This window comes from Ruditapes philippinarum, unplaced genomic scaffold, assembly GCF_026571515.1.
Source record: "Ruditapes philippinarum isolate M1 unplaced genomic scaffold, ASM2657151v2 ctg1504_1_1_1_1, whole genome shotgun sequence".
In the NCBI taxonomy this organism is placed as follows: Eukaryota; Metazoa; Mollusca; class Bivalvia; order Venerida; family Veneridae; genus Ruditapes; species Ruditapes philippinarum.
Genome location: NW_026852316.1, coordinates 73742 through 100214, shown reverse-complemented (window position 1 = coordinate 100214; position 26473 = coordinate 73742). Strand labels below are relative to the sequence as shown.

Genomic DNA, 26473 nt, shown 5'->3' with positions numbered 1-26473 from the left:
TATGTAAAATAACATGTTATTCAATTAGTCAACATAACATGTGAACTGTGAAATAACATGTGGAATAATGAAACAATGTAATTAACATGTTGACTGCGAAATAACATAAAATGTGGAATAAAAACAAAGTGTGAAATGTGGAATGTAAAATAAGTTGAACCCCCTCCCTTACAGCCTTAAAAATAAGGTAAATGCAACAGTATTACAACTCTACAGAATTATTGGGCTAGATAAAACAGTGTGACAATATGACCTTCACACATATAACCCATACCTCGCTATATTTATAAAATGGACTTGGTCCTGCATTGAATTTGGACCTGTCCATTGTTAATATGAGGGAAATTTGATATAAAAAAGTAACAATTAAACAGCCATAAGTATAGAGCAGCCAGACTTTAGTTTAGTTCATACAAATTTATTTTAGTTCGATTATGTCAGAATCTATAAGCTTTTTAAAACACTCTCGAATCCGTTCCTTGAACTAACAAGTACTAAGCAATGAATGTAAAGTTTCTTGCTCAAGGAAACAATGGCTTGCCCCTGAGGGGGTTTGAACCCACGCAGCCATAAATCCTTAGATTACTGAGTCTGATGTGTTAACCACTCAGCAGCACAGCCAGGCTTTATACATGTGCCATAGATCTACAAATCATTATTACATAATATTATTATATTCAAAAGGACAACATTATACCTAAATTAAAAGCATACATTGAAAACAATTATTTTTCAACATGAACTTTATAAATGCAAGAAACATATATACTATAATTTGATTGGACAAATGACTATTAAGGCAAATGATTATCACTATAAAGCAATTCAACAACTATTTCAACATAAAATTAACACTAAAGAACTAAAATGGTCATTAAAGACTTTGAATAGTAAAGAACAATACCATTGTAAAAATGGACGGAATTTTAAAGTTTGTTAATGTATGCAATAAAAAATCATTAAAAATGTATAAAATTAAAAAATAATCAACATACTAACTTCAACAAACAACAAGCTTATTTGTTTATTCAACATCAAATAAACACAGTTTGTTTTCAACATGACAAAAACAACAACACACAAAACAATGCAAGAAATCTTAACATAAAATGGAATAAACCAGTTATTCTATTTCATAACAGTTCATCACACATATTCTTTCTTTTAAATAACTCCATTTTATATTTTTTCTTCAAAACATTTTTCTTTTAAATTTACAAATATAAACGTTACTGTAGAAAACTTTTATCAAAACAAAATTTGCTAATTGCACTTTAAGGGAATATATATTAATATTAAGTAAAAATATTGTTCTCCAAAATTTATAAGTTACTTTTTTTTTACAAGCTTCAAATCATAGAGACTAGACCGTTAAAATTCAAACTCACTTGACAGCAATAAATGTGAAAACACCGACAAAGTCCATAATAACAAACAGCAACTGACTAATTAAAGAAATGTTTATACGTTAACTTTGCCTTCCTTCACCTCCCTCAGGTTTATCGTTTTCGTAAACATGGCAGTTTTCTTCATCTTTTTCCAACGGCTCTGCGACATCTTCTCTTTCTGCTTACGCCTCTGCTCCTCACGTGCCACACGACGCTCTTCTTTCTCACGCTCCTGAAAACATAAGATAACATGAAAATAAAGACCAAAATTATTGAAATCATAAATTATGTTTTAGACTTATCTGGAGATTTTCCACCATTTACAAACAAAAAGTTACCTCAAGAAATTGTGCTCTGATTCTACACAAATTTTAACATATTTCTGTGAAATGAATGTTTTGTTTTAGGGAATTATAAATTGCAAGCTAAATAGTTTTATTTTTGAACTGCCAAAAGCCACAAAATAAACACATCTGCGGATGTTAAAAATCTTCACATTTCGAGGTGTAAGTTGTGAATGCTGCTTAAGCCAGTCTAGGGGGTGCAAACGAAATTTTGTATCTACCACCACTGTCAATGAACAGGCTAAATGAACCAGGTCTGAAACCTTTACTTTTTATTAATACATCATAGACGCAGGCAATCATTTAACTTTATTTGTACGATATTTTTGGTGCATAAACTTTGGTACTTACCGATTGGTACCACCTGATCGGGAAAGCTCGACGACCATCCAGGGCAGGTTGAGAGTACTGGATCTGATATTTTTGTCTTTCCTTTGTTGTAACACTTTGCTCCACAACCAAAACAATTTTCGCCCACTACAAATATATAGATTATAATATAATTCATTCTTTTGCAGTAAAACAAAACATAAATTTTCAAATTTACAAACAATGGAAATAAATATTTTCTATATTAATTTCAGATACGATGCTGGACAAGTACATATTGTGGTGGCAGATGTAACGTCCTGACATCTTTTTAACTCAGAGTATAAAGCAAATAAAAGCAATAAAATTAAAATAAAGAGAATGCAAAAAGAATACAATCTCTATTTTGGTATGAAATACCGGTAATAATACTAACATCAGAGTAATGCATTTTTTTTTTTCAAATAAAACAGGGGCATAACTGACAGAATGTCAGAAACATTTAAACTTTCTTACCTGTCGGAACCATTCTTTTTGTGTTTCAGCAACAAGTTGGTATGTATTTCCCATCATGGCAATCAACATGTTTACAAGCAGCAGAGTGACCATGATCATATATAACACAAAAATGATCTAAAAATAGAACAGCAAGCATTCAAATCACAAGATGCATGAGAAAATAAAATTATAATATAAAGGAAATGTAGTATACTTAGTTAATAAAGTATATAGTTTTAGTTTAAAAGTTTTAATTTATCATTAAGTTTATGAAAAGTATGAGAAGAACATTATGTACATGTAATTATATATATTATTTTCTATACAAATTCCTGACGGAATATACAGGAGAAAATAGCCTGATTTAGATAAATATGACCCTAGGCACTAGGCAAAATATATATTTATGTCAGCAAGGCTATATTTCTTCATCATATCATGTCAGCAACTCAAGTAACAAATTAATAACAATGCAATTTCTTAAAGATGACAAAGTTAATAAAAAAATTATATAAAAAAAGATTTTTTAAAATGTAAAATACACAATTGTGAAATTTCTGACTATTGACTCCGACACTCAGTTTATAGTGATATTTGAAGTGAGAAATATACCAAAATGAAACAATAACTTTTTTTGGCGCATACATAGTTAACAGACTACAATGCCGAAAACTTTATTATTCGTGAACGTTTCTGTTCATCAAAGTATATACAGCACAGTATACAAAGCATGCAAGCGAATCAAAAATTGAGAAAATTTACTTGCATAATTATAATTATTAAACACAATTATAAAAGACATATAATAAAGTTATCTTTTCAAAAATAAGAGACAAATATTTCCAAATATAGTATTATCAGAGATATTGAATTAAAATCAAAACGTCAGAAAAATTCAAAAGCTTTGGCAAAGTCTGTTTAGCAGTATTATATTGCAGTCATCATAAGTAAAAAACAAAATGAGCCGCATCACGACAAAACCAACAAAGTGGGTTTGTGACCAGCATGGATCCAGACCAGCCTGCGCATCCGCACAGTCTGAACAGGATCTATGCTGTTCGCTTACAGACCCTATAACAAGTAAAGAAACTGATAGCGAACAGCATGAAACCTGATCAGACTGCGCGGATGCGCAGGCTGGTCTGGATCCATGCTGGTCGCAAACCCATTATGTTGGTTTTGTCATGACGCGGCTCAAATGTGTAGACTCTCACACAAATAGTGAAATTTTCACATCTAAAAAATCACCACTCTCAAGCTTACAGGCATTAGTTTTGTTAGATCTATTGGCAACTGTCAAAAAAAAAGGCGGGAAATTGTTAATGACCTATGCTACGCTATTTATCGATTTTATATTAAATTTATTTCAATGCATATTATGTAATAATTCAGGAAATAAGAATGTTAAATTATTTTCTAAGTTATCTTGTTTAAGGCGGGAAATTATTTATTATAAATATTATAAATTATTTGTTCCTAGATCATTAAAATGTTAGATTATTAGATAAGCTTAACCACTATTTTATCTAACATCATCAATTATGTTTTTTGTTGGTTGTTTTGGGGTTTGTTTTTTTTTGGGGGGGGGGGCAGACTCTTCAATAAAAGCAAAATAACAATCTACGCTAAATATACTCTCAAACTATTGAATTTTTCAAAAAATTAAAAACCAATCAAGTCAGTGTAATGGCCCTTTGATCTCTGCAGATAAAACAAAGAAATAGTGTAAATTTTGTATCTCAAAAATTTTAATTGTCTGTTATCTGTAAACTGTTAACATACATTGTTATCTTAGTGCAGCAACTAGTTAACTCCTATTAAATTTCACTTGTAGTTAACCCATTACTGCACTAGGTCTACATACCATAACTGAAAAGGCCAAAACTGAATTTCCACCTGGATTTAGAGGCTCAAAACTGAATTTTCTTAAGGTGATAATATAACACAAACATAAGTAAACTTTTGTATAGTCTTTGTCTAAAACTTGTTATTTTTAGGGTAAAAATTGGGCTTCAAACGTAAGACACTTTGTCATCAACCATAACATTAAAGTCAAGTTCAGGTTGACCTCTTAATTACTGAACTAGGGTTGAAAGTTTAAAAACAAACTAGGTCAAGGTCATCTGAGATTTAAATTTAGATTTGCTGACTTCAATGAGATATATCAACATTATATACATGTATATTAACTTACCAGAATTTTTTACCATTTCACATCAGGAAATATAAAATTAAATAATATTAATGTTTAAATCATCCAGGTGGTAATATATTGCATTGTTGTTTTATAAGTGACAAAACTAAACGATAAAATATTACAATTAAAACTACATTCCAATTTTCTGAAATAATTTTATATAATTGTTACCAATTACAAAATCATGGTCTGACTGGGAAAAATAACAAATTACAGATTTTTACATAAGAAATATAAAATGTGTGTCGCTTAAAACTCAAATGCAATCATCTGAACTTTCAATTAACACCTTGATAACTCCAAAACTGATAAGAACAATTTCAAAACTGGAACTCTGAATATTTAAGAAATTCATTTTATTTTATGTAACTATTCCAGTATATATCAAAATCTATAGCTTGTGCAAGAAGCTCTTTTTTCATTTCTCATTTGTAATTTGATTTATGTATGCTTTTTTTATTTGTTACTGAACGAAAAATTCCTAACAATATCACAAAATATCTGAGTCGAAGCTTTATTACAAATAATTATTCATGCAAATCAAAACTTTTTTTATAATGAGATATGCCATGACCACAAAACTATACCAGCGCAAAAGCTACACAAAAAATTCTACATATCTGTTTTACATACACAACATAACTTTTTACAGCAGAAGACACATGCAGACGTAGTTTGCTGCAGACGACACTTACACTAAGCGTAATTTGATGGCGTGAGGTCGGGAATGTCTGAACTATGTCTTCAAAATCTCCTACTGACATAGAAAAAGTACCCAATAACGCGTCAATTGGGTTCGCGAACACACACGGGTCAGACTCGGGATCACATGTACTACCAACAAAACTTATAAAGAACGCTGTAAGAAAATAAAAAACCAAAATGAAATAAAATAAAATACGAAACAAACATAACTCAGCTGCAAACAAAACCTTTAAATAAACAACACAAACAAGAGGGCCATGATGGCCCTGAGGTCGCTCACCTGTATAAAGGCACCCGGAGCGGGGCCAGTTTAAACCCCAGGGCTTTTATTTGAACAAACTTGGAAGACACCATTAGAAGATATTTCACGATGTTAAGTTTTTACTACACACATATAATGAAAAACAACAATCTACCCCCTCCTTCCATACCCCCCCCCCCCCCTCTGGCAGGGCCAATTTTAACCCCAGGGCTTTTATTTGAACAAACTTGGTAGACACCCATAAGAAGATGTTTCATGGCTAAACATCTAAGCTCTAGCTCATTGGGTTTTTTTTAAAAGAAGATTTTTTAAGTTTTTTCTATACACATATAGTTTAAACCAATGACACCCCTGGGGCGGGGCCAATTTGACCCAAGGGCTTTTATTTGAACAAACTTTGTAGACAATTACTAGAAGATGTTTCATGCTTAATATCTAAACTCTAGCTATTTGGGTTTTTTCAAAGAAGATTTTTAAATTTTTGCTGTACAAATATAAGGAAAATCAATAACACCCGGGGCGGGGCCTATTTTGACTCCAGGGCTTTTATTTGAACAAACTTTGTAGACACTCACTAGAAGATGTTTCATGCTTAATATCTAAACTCCAGCTATTTGGGTTTTTTCAAAGAAGATTTTTTTTTTTTTGCTATACACATATAAGGAAAATCAAGGACCCCCGGGCCGGGCCAATTTTGACCCCAGGGCTTTTATTTGAACAAACTTTGTAGACACCAATTAGAAGATATTTCATGCTAAATATCTTAGCTCTAGCTCTTTGAGTTCTTTAAAAGAAGATTTTTTAAGTTTTTACTATATGCATATAGAGAAAATCAATGACCCCCTGGGGCGGGGCCAATTTTGACCCCAGGGCTTTCATTTGAACAAACTTGGTAGACACTCATTAAGAGAAATTGCATGCTAAATATCTTAGCCCTAGCTCTTTGGGTTCTTTAAAAGAAGATATTTTAAGTTTTTACTATATGCATATAGGGAAAATCAAAGACCCCCTGGGGCGGGGCCAATTTTGACCCAAGGGCTTTTATTTGAACAAACTTGGTAGACACTCACTAGAAGATGTTTCATGCTAAAGATCTTAGCTCAAGCTCTTTGAGTTCTTTAAAAGAAGATTTTTTAAGTTTTTACTATATGCATATAGGGAAAATCAATGACCCCCTGGGGCGGGGCCAATTTTGACCCCAGGGCTTTTATTTGAACAAACTTGGTAGACACTCATTAGAAGATGTTTCATGCTAAATATCTTAGCTCTAGCTCTTTGGGTTCTTTAAAAGAAGATATTTTAAGTTTTTACTATATGCATATAGGGAAAATCAAAGACCCCCTGGGGCGGGGCCAATTTTGACCCCAGGGCTTTTATTTGAACAAACTTGGTAGACACTCATTAGAAGATGTTTCATGCCAAATATCTAAGCTCTAGCTCTTAGGGTTTTTTAAAAGAAGATATTTAAAGTTTTTTCTTTCGGTTGCCATGGCAACCAGAGTTCTGCATGGAATTAAATTCTTTGAACAATTTTTAAAGGTGACCACCAAAGGAACATTCCTGTGAAGTTTGGATGAAATTGGCTTAGTGGTTTATGAGGAGATGTCATTTAAAGTAAAAGTTTACGGACGGACGGACGGACGACGGACGGACGCCGGACGAAAAGCGATCACAAAAGCTCACCCTGTCACTTTGTGACAGGTGAGCTAAAAAAAGAAAAACAACAAAAGAAAAACTGAAATCTATTAATTGACATAATGGAACCAAATAAGTGCTGAAAAGGCATGGTCAATTTCCATTGTAAATTTTTCCAACAAATAAGTACTGAAAAGACATGGTAAATTTCCATTGTAAATTTTTCCAACAAATAAGTACTGAAAAGGCATGGACAATTTCAATTGTTATTTTTTTCTATCACATTTTTTAAAATTTCTCTTCACATTTTGGTTTCAGAATAACATTTCTTAAATATTCATGATACAAAGATATAAGTTTAAAGTCAATCTAACTCTTTTTAAAAGACATCAAAACATCCTTTTTATAATACAAAATAACAATATTAAATAATCTTTTTGTTTGTTTGTTTGATTTGGTTTTACGTCATACCTACTCACTAAAGGTCATACGGCGACTTTCCAATTTTACTGGTGCAGGAAGACATCAGGTGCCCTTTTGTGCATTATTTCAGGCATGAACGGGCACCTGAGTAGAACCACCGATGTTCAGTAAACTAGCTGGATAGCTTCCTGACATAAAAGAATCCAAAGTCCCTGTCAGGATTCAAACCCACAGCGGTGAGGGACAACTTGTTTGAAGTCAACGAAAATAATCTTTTAATATTTTGCCTCTCTCTTTAATATAGCCCTTACCAATCTAAAATGGCAAATCTTTTTTTCACTATGACTTAAGTTAAAATTTAGTCATTAAATGTAACTAAAATACTTTTATTATATATTATAATAGGAAAACTAACATGTAATTTTATCCTATAAAAGCAAAGCTGTAAGTACATTCAATACAACATCAGCATGCAAGATTTTCATAATAAAAAAAAAAAACAAATTTTAAAATTGTTCAGAAACTAAATTTGTTTCATTCTACTAAGTCCTTGTAGACAAAACTTTAAAAAAAATTCTTTAAAGGAACTCCACTGAGGTCCAAAGGCCTAATAACATAAAATATGAAAATCTGAAAAATATTAAGTGAAGCACTGAAAATGGAAGACTCTGCAAAGGATAACAAAGAAATATACTTTACTCAGAATAACATGAAAATCAATCTTTTGTGCAACTCTGAGCTGCATTTGAGTGAAAAGCATTGTAACATTTCATTTTTGGGTCATTTTGCACAATAAAAATGATAATTCTGGAAAAATGAGGTGAGAGAATGACCTGAAAATTTGCACACAAGTTATTAGTTGAGACTTGATTGCATTAATTTGTAAGAAAAATATTTTCAGTCCCGACACGTCAAAAAACCTCAGTGGAGTCCCTTTAATGTACAATAATTATAAGGGTTCAATCGTGCATGCTGTACGACAAAATTAAAAATATAACTGAAAATGAAGACAATTAGAAATATTAATCATATTAAAGATTATTGTGGGAATCATGATCAGTCATGTGTGAAGTGTGAAACAATGAAACAAAAAAGACAAGTTAAATTTTATTTTTCGGTGAAAAAAAGTGAGAAAATGACGAGGACAAATCACTTGGAAAAATGTCATGTACACAACAGCAACTATGCAACATTGAGTAATTTTCAATGTTAACTCTGGTAATTTTGTTCTTAAATGGAAGGAAGAAAATGATTTTGAAATTTTCAACCATATTTGTTTTGAATTTTTTCTCCTAGAAATATGCTCACAATAACAATGTTCTGCATGAATTCCAATATTATGTTCAATTATGATAATCGAGTGCTCAACATTTTTTAATATCTTTTATTCAAAATCAAGGTTAGTCATTGCTATGAAATTGTTTCTTCTTTAATGCTCTTTTCATTCATTAATCTCCTTTGATGTATTCTGTAAAAGCTAAATAACTATATTTTTAAAGTTCAAATGTAAATGACAAAACAAGTGACCCAAGAATCCCCAACAAGTTAATATTCACAACTTTACATTACAACCATACAAAAGCATAAATCTTTCATTTTTATCCAAACTTCAATTATTTGAATGATACCAGAGTTAACGAAATGAAAATTTGTACGCTCAATTCATACTATTGCTAAAATATGATGACTTGTTTCATCGAAGGAATCATAAAAATCCCCGAATTCGCCTAATGACATCATAAACATGGCCATAATAGCTTCCGCTGGATGAGAGAACGCACTTCCATCAATTCCCAAGTATATTATATACATTGCTGAAAATATAAGTCAAAAATGCAAGCTATTTTTCGTACACTAGGGATCTAAACATAGAAATATTCACACACACCGAAAGTTCTAGAAATCTCTAAACACAATCATAAAAGCTGTAACTTATAAACGCAAAGGTCTTTATCTAAATTGAAAAACTTTTTCAAAGGAACACTGAAGGGTTGAAAGAGCTATACAAATCTATATGATGTGCTGAAAATCTTTTGATTTCATCCTAAGAAATTTTGCTATTTTTAGTAACAAAATAGCCTCAAACTCAAAGCATAATAGCCTCAAACTCAAAGCATAAATCTCAAAGTAAATACAATTTTCTAAATAATACTGGTTGTCACGATAGATTTTCAGCACCTCAGTAACATATATCACACATACTGTAATATCAGAAACAAATTGTTCGTTTTGATCTTTTTCATTTTGTTAGTTTATTCACAGAGATATATTTAAAAAGGACAGGAAGCTTTGACTCTATACACTTAAAAATCTGTATTAGGGATTTATTAGTATTAACGCGCAAGTTCACATTTTTGTGAGATTTCCCGAGACCATGTGGTACACAAGAAAATTTAACGACATGTGTGACGTCATATTATCTTAAGAAATACAGATTAAGAAGATGTAAATTATTCTCAGTAATGGATGAAAATGTAAACATGTTTGGTTTTATTAAACAAGATGGTGGAAATTGATCAACGTTAAGGGCCAATGAATCTCGGGCAAGGGATTGTGGGTCAGGATTGGAAATTTTTTAGAGCTTCTTATCCCTCTGTAATATAAGTCTCTGGTTTAGATACCAAATGACATGGTCAAAACAACAGAAAAATTGATGTCATATATCAGTAGGATATATTAAGAAATACTGCCATATTCAAAAAGAAAAATTCTGTAATAAAACTTTGGGTAAAATATAGCTTCAAAAACAGTTCCACAAAAATATCTTTATAAATGATTATGATATAAAGTGTTTACAATTTTTAAAAAAATATTTGTGAAAAAAAAATTAAAATATCTGAAAATATTTGTGAAATAAATTTAAATTATCTGATATTACAACCACCTAAACATTCTAAAATTAAACATTTAAACCAATAAACATAATAAAATTTGTGACTCTGCAAATACAAACATACAGTTTACGTGTGCGACACTCGGAACATAGACAAAACTATTGAGGAAACAAAACATGCAAACAGTTTCAACATGTATAATTTCACAGCTTCAGGTGTCATTTTATCATAACATTTAATAAGTAACAAAGTGAAGGTCAAAGGTCAATACAACTTTCAGTTTTCTTGCTGGAGCGGCAATTTGGTTCATTTTCCAACAGAACAGGGGGATAAAAGTAGATCTATTTAAAAATTGCAAAAAAAATATTAATTTGACCGAGATAAAGGAACAAACATTAGGACCAAGCAGCCATTTTTTTTTCAACAAATATTTAGGTATTTTGTTTCCCTTGCATGCGGTTATGCCTTTCAGAATTCTAAATAATCTCCAAAATCAAGGTGAAACTGTTTACATACGAAACAAAACGGAACTTAAACAATAACGTTAATGCATTGCTGAAAGATGAAAAACATGTGCATTAAGAAGTTTACAATAGCAAACGCCTTGTATTCAATGACTCCGAACGACTCATAAAGGTCGCCAAATTCTCCGAGCGACATCATAAACATCCCCATAACGGCTTCCGCGGGATCGGCAAAAGATGTTACATCAGTGTTTTTGAATATCAAAAACATAGCTGCATAGATAAAATGTAACAGTCAATTACATATTCTGTTGTCTGCTGGTGTGTCAAATATAATGTATAAATTTACGCCACTTTATCTGTGATAAAAAAAGAGTTCCATGTCTGGTTTTCTTATCAAACCATTACTTTAAACTGCCAACCTTAGAATTTTTATTTGCCATTCTGAGACCTGAGATAGAACTCTTTATGGCCCCTTCATTCAACCAATATCATTAAAGACAAAAAAGAACTATTACAAAAACTATTATACATGTATAATGCTAAAAGCATGAAAGAAATTTATAAGATAACTTCATTTTCCAAAGGCAACATCTCATTCAATTGTAACAAATTCAAAACATTTATAGCCCAAGACATTGGCTTAGTTTTGGATTACAGATGTCAAAATTCAGCAATAATAACCACAATACAGTCAAAGCTGTGAACAAAGATCACCCAACAGATTGACCACACATGGCCTTTATAGACAAGTGTGAAGGTAACTTTTTTTCTATTTAATCAGAGAATTTCTGTTGTAGACTGGCCTTTATTTGTAAGGTGATCTTAATTTAAAGGTGTTTTTTTTAAACACAGGTTTGACTGTATATATAACTAGGATCTATTGTATCATGCCATAAAGTTCTGATATTTATTGTGATACTGGTGTAATAAGAGAAAACATGGTTGGGACATAAACATCAAAATCAGTAGGCCATTGTTCCCCAACAAGTCAGACAAATTATGCAACAATACTTCTATTTCATTATCAAAACTTACAACTCAGACAATTTATGACACATTTTCAAGACTTCCTATAGGGTCAGTTCTAGGCCTGATTGTCTGGTTGGTTTCAATGCCAATTTTAATACATTTCTGGTTATATCTAAGCAGTTGGTCCAACAAACCAGATTTCTTGATAACTAACCAGTTATTCCCAATTTCTTCGCGGGTGATTGACTAGTAATCACAAATGATATCTGAACCAGCGTGGACAAACAAATGACCATATGACACAAATCATTTGTCACAGAAAAATTCCAGCTTACGCAAGGAAATAACTAGTGGCCCTTAGATTAAAAATCTGATGCTCTTGCTATATAGAACTAAACATGGGGACTATTCTTGTCCCGGGAGAGATAAAATTTTCATGAATGCTTGAGAATTCTTACCTTGGGAAAATCCTACGATGAACACAAGGTAGATAATGAAAAATCTCCGCAGATCTCCTTTAATCATCTTATATATCATAATCACAAACGGCCCAACGATGCGAACACCTCTGAAATATAGCATGTATCATAATGGTTAACAATTATCTACAAATTTTTGGTAAAAAAGTAATACTGGTACAAACAACTTTCTACCATTGTTAGGTAAATAACCTCCTCCATGGTCGAGGGGTTAGAGTCAATGACTTCTAATCCAGTTACCTCTCTGGCGTGTAGGGTTCGATCCTCAGGAGATGCTTTGGTAGTTTAGCACGGAGGAAGATAGTCTAGTACTGGTGTAACTCTCCAGGAACGATGGTTAGTTGTTGGGAAAAGTGGTAAAATGAAACAAACAAACAGGTAAATAACAAAAAAGGAATAAAAAACAATGAAAAAGCACTATTACAATAGATGTTTTAATTTCGATAGTAATAAAAAACTTTATAAGTTTACCCTTTAATAAGTAGGTATAATTCAAAGATATGAAAAAAATACAAAATTTTTTATTCCTTATCTTCTTACTAGACAAAAACTGATCAAGATTTATTCTTATCTTTCTAAACTTATAGAAAAGTTGCTCTTTAACTGTATAAACTTGTTTTCATAACTTTTGACTATATTACTTTAAAGGGATTTTTGACATGACAGGACTTGAAATATTTTTTTCAAGATTTGTGCACCTTTTAATGAAGGTCTTAACCAATAATGTGTGTTCAAATCTACATATCATTCCCTCACCCCTTTTTGTCCACAATGATCATTTTTATGAATTAAAATGACCCAAAAAAGAAAAGTGTTGCACACAATGCATTTCACTCAAATCTGGCTAAGAACTGCACAAAAATCCTAATTGAATACAATTCTGAGTATAGTGTCAGATTTATCAATTTGTTCTGTCACAGTTATAAGGACACCCGGTTATAACAAGTAACAGCACAAAGTCCTGATGACATTGTTGTATCCGGAGTGAACTGTATTTCTTTATTATCCTTCGCAAACTTTTCCATTTTAAGTGCCTCACTTGATAAATGAAAAGATTTCAAATTTTATGTTTTCTAGACTTAATGACCTTACCTTGGTGGAGAAACCACAAAATTCGTCACCCTAGTGCAATAACTGGTTAACTTCTATTAAATTTAGAAGGACTAAACCTGTTACTGCACTAAGGTGACAAAAATTACCTGCAGAAGAAGAGGAAATATGGTGCCGTGAACAATATGGCGAGTACGCCCATCACGTCCTCATACTGGTACGCCGCCGACGCCCGGCCAGGTAACATCATAACAACAAACAGACATGACATCAGAAACATCGCCTTTGTTGGTGCTCCTCTCTAAAATAAAAATAGTATTATAAATTATATTATATTTTCATTTATGAACTGAATATTACAAAAATTAAATTTATTATTGCTTCCAATCTTACGCATTGTATTTTAACTTTTTTTTCTTTTTTGTTTTTGTGTGTGTTTTTTATCAAATCTTTTGATTAAAGGTTTAACCTTGATAAGATGGCGAGAAAAAGACATTTGAGCCGCGCCATGACAAAACCAACATAGTGCGTTTAGGACCAGCATGGATCCAGACCAACCTGCGCATTCCCGCAGTCTGATCAGGATCCATGCTGTTCGCTATCAGTTTCTCTACTTGTTATAGAGTTTGTAAGCGAACAGCATGGATCCTGATCAGACTGTGTGGATGTGCAGGCTGGTCTGGATCCATGCTGGTGGCGAACCCATTATGTTGGTTTTGTCAAGACGCGGCTCATTTTAACATTTAGCCAGCTGGCAGTGACTGAGATCATGGTCAATGTGACAAGCATTTATCAAACCCTTGATGGTATTTTATTTTTTTATTATTTTTTGTTGTTGTTGTGGGTTTAACATCGCACCAACATTGTTAAGGCCATATGTTGACTTTCCAGCTTTACTGGTGGTGGAAGACCTCAGGTGCCCCTCTGTGCATTCTGATGGTATACTGAATATATATCTGACTTACCAGTGTTGTAAAGAAGATATTGAAGCCTTGATGATATATTTCCTTCATTGCCAGACCAAGATATACTATAGCTCCAAACAGTACTAATATTTCCAGGGCAAATCGAATCTGAAATATTCAAAGCAAAGTTTACACCTGACTTTAAATGTCCTTTTGAAATGCCTCAAATTTCTAGTTTGACAAAGTTTATTGTTGAATTTTAGCAGAAATCAGTACTGCAGCAAATGAATCATAGTCTTTTATTAAGTAGGTATTTATTCAATATCTTATTTTCATTAAGAAAACTTTCTTCAATATTACAACTTTCATAATGTAGTCTTTCACTATTATAGCTTTCATTAAGTAGACTTTTTTTTATATTGTTTCTTTCATTAAGTAAATTTTACTCAATATTGTAGCTTTTATTTGGTGATTTTGCTCAATTTGGTAGCTTTCAATGAGTAGATTATACTCAATATTGTAGCTTTCATTAAGTAGATCTCCTTCAATAAGAAAATGAGCATCTCACATTATCCACCATCTTGATAAGGTAAGCAAGGGCAGTAACTCTATTATAAACGTTAAAAAAGTTATGTAGATTAGCATTAATCAACTTACTGTATCCTCCGTTGAACAAGTTTTCAGCAGGTACCCGGCATCAATCTCTGTCACATTCTGTAGCATACCATTACTGGAGTTTATTTGACGTGTTTCTGGGCACCGATCTGTGCCGGGACGTAGAATAAATGCAGTAACAAACAGCAAAAAGTATATGATGAAAATAACAAACCTCCTGTAGAATCTGCAAAAACAAGAGAATGAGTTGTTTAAATTTTAAATCTATAATGCAAAAAATGAATAAAAGTTTTCAATATGATAAACATGTATGATGAAATACTGTGTTATTCAATTCACCTTAGATTGATTTTCTTCTTTTTTTCTATTTATTGGGTTTAAAGTTGTTCAAACACTGAAATGGTCACAAAGTGCCATTCCACTCAGCTGTTCAAAAAGGAAAACTTCAAGTGCCTAGCCTTCCTGCTACTTTTTTTTCAGGCATAAGGAATAAAAGACTTTCTGTAAGTTAATTGGATAGCTTCTTGGCACACAGAATAACTCAAAAGTATCTTGCAAGTCAGAAATGACTTCAGCAGTGAGTGGCTAGAGATTCAAAGAAAGAGGCCTCCTATAATGTTTATTTCATGTACCATTTTTCAAACAAACAATTTAAAACATTGTGTGCGATATACATACAAATATTGCTTCAGTATTTAAAGAAAAAATTTTTAAATCACATAACTGCAAAACAAAAATTTACCTGAATCTAGCAAAAACTTTCCATTTTTCCTTCAAAAGATTAACTATCAAACCGTCCATCATGTCAAGGTGACCTTCAGACTCCTAAAATATAACACACACATTTTACACTTTTGACATTTATTGCAGGTTTTTTTATGTGAATAAAGCTATATTGAACTGCTGATAATATTGAATGAGTAATAATTTATCTCATAGTAAGAATCATAACCAAACTAAATTAATTGAAATAATTAAAGTTTATTTCAACGAATGCGAGCAACAAAATCCTGGAATAATCACTAAACTCAACTTTTTCTCTTTGAAATGTAGAGTTTATAAATATACCTTTGCTTTATTTAATTATATACAATAGTTAAAGGGACTCTTCTGAGGTTATTTTATTTGACTGGACTGGAAATAATTTTTTAAGATTAATATTCTATTTTATGTAAGTTTCAACTAATAACTTGTGTGCAAAATTTCAGATAACTCACTCACTCCATTTTTCCAGAATTATTTTTCTCAATTGTGCAAAATGACACAAAATTGAAACGCGTTGCAACGCTTTTCACCCAAATAAGGCTAAGAATAGAAAAGATATAATTTCAACTCATATCTGAGAATATTTCTTAATACTCTACTTGCATATCTTTTTGTTTTAAGTTCCCCAGCTTATCTATGTAAGAAATTTTATGTTTTTAGGCTTCTTGATCACAGTGGGGTACCTTTAAGTGACTGTAACTGAATAAGAATTAAAATTTTTTATTTACCCCATAAACAACCAAGTTCAGCACAGAGAATTTATCCAGTTCTCCGGCAGCGGAGATTGTGTCAATGTCTGGTAGAGGATAGCCGGCACATGTAACATTTCCGTAAATCCAGTAAATCTGTCTTATTATCTCCAGAATATGTTCGTACATCTAAAAATAGATCAATGAACGGAATTATATCATTATGTACATGAAGAAATATATTTTTGCTTACATACATTATAGCCAGGCTGTATTTAATGCAAAAATCTGCAATGACCATCGAAGATTTTTTTAGCCCTACTTTATTTAATAATTTCATAAATATATACACAGATATCTGAAAATGGAAAATACCAAAGAAACTTAATGCACTTAGATGGGCATCATGTCATTTTAAATAATTAAGAATGAATTCTACAAATTAAAACTCTATCACCAACAAAGAATTATCATTCTAATCAAATTCATTGAAATCATTTGAATCTGTGACTTGTTTTAAATCAAATTTCAAAGAAAAGATAAAATTGTAACTTTTTACTGCAAAGGGAAGTTACTTTAAACAAATATAAAGCAAATCTTCAAAAGTGTTGCCTCCCTTTGCAGCAAAATTTTCTCACAAGCATTACCTCTTTTCTTGCAAGTTTTGCGGCCAAAGTCAGGGGAGTTAATCCTTGCCTGTTTCTGATATCAAGACGGCCGCCAAGACTGTACAGAATGTCAAACATGTCCTGACGAGACAAAAAAAAAATATATAATTATTTAAAATTTTACAATATTATTATCAAAATATAAAATTTATAACCCTTGCTAATATTGATGAATAACAAGACTTAGTATCAAATTATCATGCTATAAAACTGCAAGGCATTTTTATACTTACTGACTTTAAAAGTACCTTTAACACATTAAAACATATATTGAAATTTCATTTAATTATTTTTAACCATTAACATTCTAAAACATTCTAAAATCATTCTGAAAACTTTGTGGAGTTGATAATTATACATTCTAGAACAGAAAGTGATTAGCCTTTGCCACCAGTATAGAGCCAGGCCAGCCTGTTACTCTGTGCAGTCTTACCAGGATCTATACAGTTGTTGGTGGCTTAATTTTAAGTATTTGATATTAAAAGGACTCGATCCACTGAAGTTTTTTTGACATGATTGGACTAGGAATAATTTTTTCGATATTAATGTTCTATTTGATGTAGGTCTATGGCAGTAACTTGTGTGCTGAATTTCAGATCATTCACTTTCTCTGTTTTTCCAGAATAATTATTTTGTAAAAATGACCAAAATTGTAAAGCATTTGAAATCAGGTTAAGAATAACAAAAAAATATGGTTTTCAAGAAGTTTCTGAGTAAATTTTTAAGTTAACATTTTGCATATCTTTCTTTTTTACGTATGTCAGATGATCTATGTACAAAGGTCAAATTTTTATGTTTTTAAGCTTTTGTACTTCAGTGGAGTTCCTTTAAAATCCCTAAAACCTTGAATGGACTGTTCCAAATTCAAAGCAGGGCAAATCCATTACAAACATCAGGTTAAAGCAATTCATGTAATTGTGCATGTTAATATTCTAAATTTTTTAGAACATTAGTAATATTAAGTCTTCCTTGATAATTGTTGACATGGTATTTTACGTCAAACATCATTTTACTAGAGTACTATTGCTTTTTTGAAAATCTAAATCATCACCTGAATGAAGTATAAAATCATATTAAAACAAAATGTATCATCTGAAAAAAAGCTTTTAAATAAAAAATAGAAATAAAACAATAAAAATATTTTTTTTTCTCTAAAAAAACTGATGCAAAAAAGTAATTATTCACTATAAAACAAATCATTACCTTAGTGCAGTAATGGGTTAACTCCTATTTAATTTCAATGGGACTTAACCCCTTACTGTACTTAAGTGCCAAATGTTAACTAAAATTTAAAATCAATCACAATAAACAATATAACATGCCAAAAAAAAAAAATTTGTATTATCTTTTAGGTATTTAATATATTTTTAACTAAATGTACATAAAAATAAAAATTGTCTTTTAAAAGCTTTGTACAAAAATTTACACAACCATCTAGACTGACAGTGAATAGAAATAATGGTGACTTTTCCATTTTGTTAAACTTTTAACACTTAAGATATAAACAAAACCCATATTTCAAAAAAAAAATGCTTAATTTACCTTAGCCAACTAGTTTAAATATGTAATTGTAAACAATGGTTAAAAAAATGGTTGCCAAAAGAATAAAAACCTGTTGAAAATCTAAATTATCAAATATTATGGTTTAGTAGTAATCAGTACTAGTATTTCTTAGTAATTCCTAGACATATCAAAGCAGTTAGTGGCAAAAATTTTAGAAATGAAATAAAATTTTACTATAATAAATTAACCCATTCAGTGACACAATAATGTTTACATGAAAATGAAATTATTTTGGAGCAAAGGTTAAAGTTAAATTAGTGAAAAAAAATGTTACTCAACTGACTTTGTTAAAAACCTCATGAGGCAGTTCAGGTTGGTTTTTCTAAATGTATTTAAATGCAAGACATGGTTAAAAAATAAGTCTTTTAATTTGACTCAAGGTTATAAAACTAATTCGTAAACCAGTCTACCAATACAATCATTATCATTGGTCCATATACAAAATTCAAATTCGAATTCAGCCAATCAGAAGCTTGATTTTCTGACTGGCTTACATACTCAAGTTTTATTACCTATTAGGTCAAGGAACAATGTAAATGGATTCAGAATAAGGGTGAATAAAAAACAAATCATTACTATAGGGCTTGTCAGATGTTTGGCATAATCTGTCTGTCAATAACAACAACAAAAACATAAATAAATAAATAAATAAATAAGCAAGGAATCTATACTAAAAAGTGAGAAACAAAATACAATTTCTAACAAAAGTAATTTGTTTCATATTTATCAAACCAACCTAAACTAAATTAAGGTTCCTATAAATCTGTTATAAAACCAAAATATTTGGTGGTAGGATTAAAATAATATTTTGTAACCAGAGCATATTTTGATGTTTGTAATCATCAGCTATAGTCCGAGTTACTCATATGCTTGTAATAAACCACCAATTACACATTGTTAAAAATTGTTTATAACATACATGTATACATCAAATATACAACAGCTACAAATATGCCACTATTATTTCTGATATTGGTCTTTTTATTTTGATTCTTCATTGATACTTCTTGCTCCATATCAGATTTTATTATCACAAATATATATTTAAGATGTCATAGATTTACATGTTAATGCAACAATGTACATCTATGTCTCAGAACAGAAACTTTTGTAAATAGACATAAAAGTGTGTTGATGTTTGAGAACCATGAAGTACAGTCATCCCTTTAAACAAAGGCCATCCAAAGGAAAGCCCAAACATGACCTTTATACACAAGTGGCTATATTTTATTAGTCAAGGGTTGTTGAGAAGTTGACTTTATTTACAGGATGATGATCTACATTGTTTTTTAATTCAAGTTTCACTGTACACTGGTTCTATTTATTCAAAATAAGCTATCCCTTAAGTTCCTAGAAAACTTAGATAAACTGTAGCATAATTTTGATGAAAGCTAACAACTTTTTTTTTGAACCAGTCTGCTAACAACTTTTTTTGAACCAGTCTCTCTAGTCTACTTTCATGACAGACCAGTACTGGTTACATAGCATGAAAACATGGTATGACCTTATTATCTATTAGGTGAAGGGGAGGCAACTCATCACCAGCTTCTTTCAGCAAGTCACAAAGGGTAACAGTAACTGTTGTATACCTGTACTGTGAATTGGCTTAATTTTAATTTCATGGGCATGAAATTTCGTGGTTTTGTCACAAAGAACATTTCCGTGGGTCCTTAAATTCCATGACTGTTTATTTTTCCAACAGGTGAAATGTAAATAATTTGATGCAAAATAACTTTACAGAAGACGAAATGAAATTTCACTGGGTCTTAAATTCGTGGATTGCCCTATTCACCAAAAACACGAAATTTAGTGCCCCACTAATAATAATGGCTGTGCAGTATTTTAAATTTGGTCATGTTGGTACAACAAATAAGAAACACTTGTAAATGTTATAATTTACATTGCAATTTGTAAAAGATTACATTGTACATAATAACTATATTTATCACACACCCCTGTCGATTTTGAGACTCCGTAAAAATGGTATTGCACGGCCATGAATATATTTTGACGTGACATCATCAGCCTTATACAAAATGTAAAGACGGGCTATTATGTTAGCATTATACTGTAAGGGTGTCAATGAAAAGACTTTTTTCACCTTATACTGTCTTTATTTTGGGAATGTGATAAATAAAATACTAAATTTGTGTAAGTTCATTACTGAATTTATTGAACTCATTGAATTAAATAATAGTATGCTCCCTGGAGGCTCGCATAATATAATTTTATTCAACTTGTGCAATAAATTCAGTATTTAACTTACACTCATTCAATATCCTCTGTATATGTATCTATTATATATGACATGTAAAGCTAATGTCAACAACAGACAAACAGAAATACAACATAAAAATATATGTCCCTGAGTGTGCAATACAGATATAAGCAGCAGTGACATTTACTAACCTTCTTTGGAGTATACTGGACGCAACAAATAAAAGAAAATACTGTACATAAGTAAAGATGCATTGTAAAATATACAGTAAACCCCCAAGGCATTCAAACCCTTACTATGACATTATGTAATAAGTAATAATTTAAAGGTCAATGTCTAAGATTGTCGATCAGAAATTTGTTTGGTTTGGTTTTACCGCCCTGAAACACAATTTAGGTCATGTGGCACCGAAACACAATTTAGGTCATGTGGCACTGAAACACAATTTAGGTCATGTGGCACCGAAACACAATTTAGGTCATGTGGCACCGAAACACAATTTAGGACATGTGGCACCGAAACACAATTTAGGTCATGTGGCACCGAAACACAATTTAGGTCATGTGGCACCGAAACACAATTTAGGTCATGTGGCACCGAAACACAATTTAGGTCATGTGGCACTGAAACGCAATTTAGGTCATAAGGAACCCAAACAGGAAAGATGATTTTGGCTAACCTCAGGTGTTACAAACTTAGAGATATACAATGCTTATCAATCCTTGAGTAAAAAATTTCAATCACAGAAATTTATTATTGAAATCTATGAAATTCTTACTGAATATTTCTCATTGAAATAAAAAAAATGATTAAATATTAAATATTTAAACATGAAAAATAGTGAAATTTTGAATTTAGAAATATACAAATGCGTTCATAAGACGGTTATCATGGAACCTCCAACATGACAGGTTGTACCATTCTATTTAAAAGCATGGTTATGGTCCACCAAGTAAAAGAATGCATGAGCTATAAACGAGAAAACAATGGACAAAACAAAACAAAACGAATTTTCAAAGGAGATCAGAGGCTATATGGCCTTGTGAAACTCTGATTCATGTAGAAATTATCCAGAAAAACATGTCTGGGATAAAAACAGTTGTCATATTAATGCAGAAACAGGTTAAATCCCATCTATCTATATAAGGAGTTAACCAGTTACTGCACTTAGGTTACGCAGTGAACATGTATATTCTACGTCTATATAACTGCAACATTACAGTACTTTGACATAATTATTTCTATGTTTCATGAAAATACGATGTGAAGTTTTAAAGAAAATATTTGAAACATACAACATTTAACGATATAGAACTAACCTCTCCTTCTAGTTCCTTCTCCTTAGGATGCAGCAATAATTAAAATATCAAATCATAATATTAAAACGGAAAGTTAATTTACTAAACAATCATTTGATTTAATTCTTAATAATTGTAAATTTGGAGTAGTGAAACAGCAGGACAGCAGATAGGATGGACAAAGGCAAATATAGAGGACCCCCCCCCACACCCCTATTAGTTGTTGGGGCATCAAAAAGGCTGTTGATCATTTAAATGTAAAGCTATAAAGATTTTTTGACAGGGCATACAAAATTTACAATAGCTGTGAATCATACAGAATGTAATTACATAAAAGTCTTTGAGTATTGAGTAAACAGTAATATATCTAATGAAAAACTACACGACTGTATATACATGCATGAAGAGAATAGCAATTATAAAATGCCACACAGTTAAGCCTAATACATTGCTGTATTCGCCCTTATATAAATTGCTATAAGAGTATTTTACCTTTCTGTCCAAAATAACGAGCATGTGCATCACAGTGTTTCCGTTGCTATCCTGTAAATTTGGGTCAGCTCCCTTAGCAACCAGCAGCCGTACACATTCTTCCTGACCGAGGCAGGCAGCAAAACTTAGAGGGTATTCCCCAAAATATACATGTCTGAAAAATCAAAGAATTATATGTGTGACAAGAGTATCATGAACACATTTGTCAAAAGAACAAATTGAATCATATTTGGTTTACATACTATTGTCATTTTGTATGAGGGCTAATTTGCCAGTGAAATAATAAATCCTGTACATACAAAAAATTTGCAAATAAAAAGAATAATCAACCATTAAGAAATACATAAATGTTAATAACATATTATGTTAATAACAAAACACCATGATAACATATCATGTACTTAACATATTAGTTCTTAAACCACATTCTTAACATATTGCTTTCGTAACATATTGCATTTTTAACATATCACTCTCTTCTAATATACAGTGTTCTTAACATACTCTGTTGTTAACATATCACTTTCTTAACTAACATATTGTATTGTTAACATCTAATGTTTCTTAACATAAAGCGTTCTTAACCTTTTGCCTACTTAACATTCTGAACATTCACATCTATAACATATCCAATTATTAACATATCATATTGCATTCTTAAAACATCATGTTATTAACATATGGTGTTTTTAACATATCTTGTTGGTGTTCTTAACATATTGTTTTGTTAACATATCCCTTTGTTAACATATAACATTCAGGATTCTTAACATATCACACTCTTAACACTTCAATTTATTGTATCAAGCCTAATTTTTATTACAGTCATGTACAGGCACATACTATATAACTAAATTTTGGTAGGTTCAATGTGGATCCAGAGTGATTATGCAGCCTAGAGATGTACAAAGCCAAGTAGATTTGAAATTGTGCATTTTGAGATATACTTTACAGGATTCTTTTGATGTAATGACAAAAGTTTTCTTGATTCTACCAAATTCATGCATGTGTTCTTCAGTTCGATAAATAAGCCTGGGTTTGTATTGCCTAATAGAAGTTGCACCTTTTTATAGATAAAGTAAGAAATTTTACACACCCTTCATAGTTTGTTTTCTGACAAACATCAACCCACTCATGGTCCATACTGTCTGTGCGTGAGTCTTTCTGGTCATCTGGTGTGAAAAAGTTTCCATAGCAACGCTGGTGGTAGTCCGCACCTTTGTCTAACAGGAACTTCACCATACATGGGTCCTCATTAACTATGGCCATGTGAAGAGCATTTTCTCCTGGAAAAAATAAACATAGCCAAGTGAAAGGGATTTTCTCTTGGAAAAAATAGGACAAAGGCAAGTGAAAGGCATTTTATCCTGTTGAAAAATAGGGCATAGACTTTCTCCTGCAAAAAATAAGGCATAGCCAAGTGAAAGGCATTTTATCCTGGAAAAATAATAGGACATAGCCAAAATTGGGTTTTAGTTGCACCAACACACTATAGGTCATATGGTGACTTTCAAGCTTTACTGGGGGAGAAAGACCTCAGGTGCCCTTCAGAGCATTATTTCAGACACGAACAGGCACCTGACAGGCTGGATAGCTTCCTCACATGAAAGACTCCAATCCTCTTTTGGGATTCGAACCCACGGCAATGAGTGGTAAGTGGTTTGAAGTCAACGACCTTAACCTCCAGCCACAGACATCCCATGATAAAATAATATTGGACTTTTGATATTGATTAAAGAAAGTAGTTCCATACCGTAGTACTCCTCTGATAGGTAAATATCATTGATAAGTTTCGGGAAATGGTGGAGCAGTCTCTTTGCCAGGTTAGCATGGATAGCCGACGAGTTGAGTAGACAAAGATGGAGGGCAGATTCCCCAACAGTTCCAAGTTCATCGCTCCTCCAGCATAGTTCACGGTATTTACGATCTACAAATATATAGAATACCTGATAAAGTGAAAAAATTATTATTATAGCAAATGAATCAATTCATCATTGTTTAATTATTATCTGCATTAAATATCATCAAATCATTAAATCTTTATCATCATTATCATCATGCCATCTCTCTTGCCAAAACCTTTTCCTATCTCAGGATTTTCATTGGTCAATTCCCATTCTGTACCTGTTTCTGACCAATCAAATACCTGAGATCTGAGTTTGAGATTAGAATATTTCTTTATAACCTTGACCCCTGTTCTTTAAATCTTCTTGACTTTTGTTGTCATCAAATTCAAAGAAGGTCAAAAAAAATTAATTAAGATTTTTCTTATTTTAAAAATGGGAACCGATATGCTTGTTAAATGTATTTCTGAACCAAAATGCCTGGACTATGGCCAATATACATTGACAGTTTTAATTGCTACATTTCACCCATTTAACAGGACACTTAAAATTGGCAAACACATCAATCTAAACTACAAAATTTAGTGCTTAAACATTGTATATATATCTATTAAATAATTGTATCTGAACTGATAAGAGTACTTTGCTATAAACTTCAAAGTTTTTGATATAACACAAAATTGCCATGGGTGTTAAAACTGCACGTCTTTTATTAAGATCTTGAAATCTAAATACATGTACTAAAAATATACAATATTATAAAGTGGAACAAACAATCAAGTGTATAAAATAAGCTATATACATTTAACCAAGCCTACCGCAGAAATTACCTATAACTTGTCAAAATATGCAAATCTTTCTCTTATACCTTTAGTTAATGGATAAAATTTTAGTGATTATATCTATAACTATTAAGTTTAAAGATCCTGTAACACAATTCTTTTATGGTTTTATTTCATAAATACAATGTTCAAATTAAGATTTGTTAATATTGTAAGTTCCAATAAGCATTATTTATAAAGATATTACCAAATTTAACATTTCATGTAAATAAAGGGAGGTAATTAGAAAATTATTTTCTATAAATTCTAAGTCATTTTTTCCAATAAGAAATGAATGCATATTATTTTTTTATTACATATAATGTGCACAAATATTTGCAGTACATAACTTACATATTCTTAGATGTTTGAAACTTGTTTTATTTGCATAATTATATACATATATAATTTTTTTGTAAGGGTGGTATACACACAGGTAAAATATCAATCACAAAACATACAGGATCTTTAACTATTTACATATGCTGGGTTTTCCCTTGGAATTTCAGACATTTGGGTCCATAACCACTTTCAGACAATGGGGTCAGCATAGACCCCCCCCCCAACCCCCCCCCCCCCCCCTGTTTGAGATTTTAGGAGTCCATTAAAAGATTTTAAGGAGGTCCCATATCGAAATATAATTTCGGAAATTGAAATCAATTATAAACTGTTCATACTTTTTACTTCTATTTCTATTTTAATTCTATTTCAAGGACAGCCACCTTAGAGATAAACTGAAGAGCTTGTAAACTAAGGGTGTCTTGAAAAGAAATGCCTAACTATACAGAAGATCAAATTTTTATAATTTATCCAAAAGTTACCAAATCACCACAAAGGAATGGATATTCTAAAATGGTTGGTGAGTTTTGAGGGTAGGTCAACAACTAAGTTAGACGCTAATAAGAAAAGAACAAGAACATTTTTAACAATTACAGTCGTCCCTATATCAGTCCATTTGAGTTTTTGAGAAAAAAAAATTCTTAATAGATTCTAAGTATTAAATTTCAATATACAAGCCCACAGTTATATGGTCAA

General features: G+C 31.4%; 1 protein-coding gene across 1 annotated transcript in view; it reads right to left on the bottom strand.

Annotated features, from left to right (window-relative positions):
• The window catches only part of LOC132756504 (transient receptor potential cation channel subfamily V member 5-like), a 32449-nt gene continuing 5976 nt past the window's right edge, over positions 1-26473 (bottom strand). The window contains exons 2-17 of the mRNA XM_060747588.1: positions 24527-24700; positions 23870-24059; positions 22774-22927; positions 22303-22323; positions 21175-21189; positions 17182-17283; positions 16574-16723; positions 15823-15905; positions 15123-15306; positions 14526-14633; positions 13710-13861; positions 12490-12599; positions 5432-5595; positions 2558-2674; positions 2084-2209; positions 1-1620 (exon numbers count right to left, since the gene is read on the bottom strand). Coding sequence (XP_060603571.1) covers positions 1462-1620; positions 2084-2209; positions 2558-2674; positions 5432-5595; positions 12490-12599; positions 13710-13861; positions 14526-14633; positions 15123-15306; positions 15823-15905; positions 16574-16723; positions 17182-17283; positions 21175-21189; positions 22303-22323; positions 22774-22927; positions 23870-24059; positions 24527-24700 — 2009 coding nt within the window. The 3' untranslated portion in view covers positions 1-1461. The remainder of the gene's footprint in view (positions 1621-2083; positions 2210-2557; positions 2675-5431; positions 5596-12489; positions 12600-13709; positions 13862-14525; positions 14634-15122; positions 15307-15822; positions 15906-16573; positions 16724-17181; positions 17284-21174; positions 21190-22302; positions 22324-22773; positions 22928-23869; positions 24060-24526; positions 24701-26473) is intronic.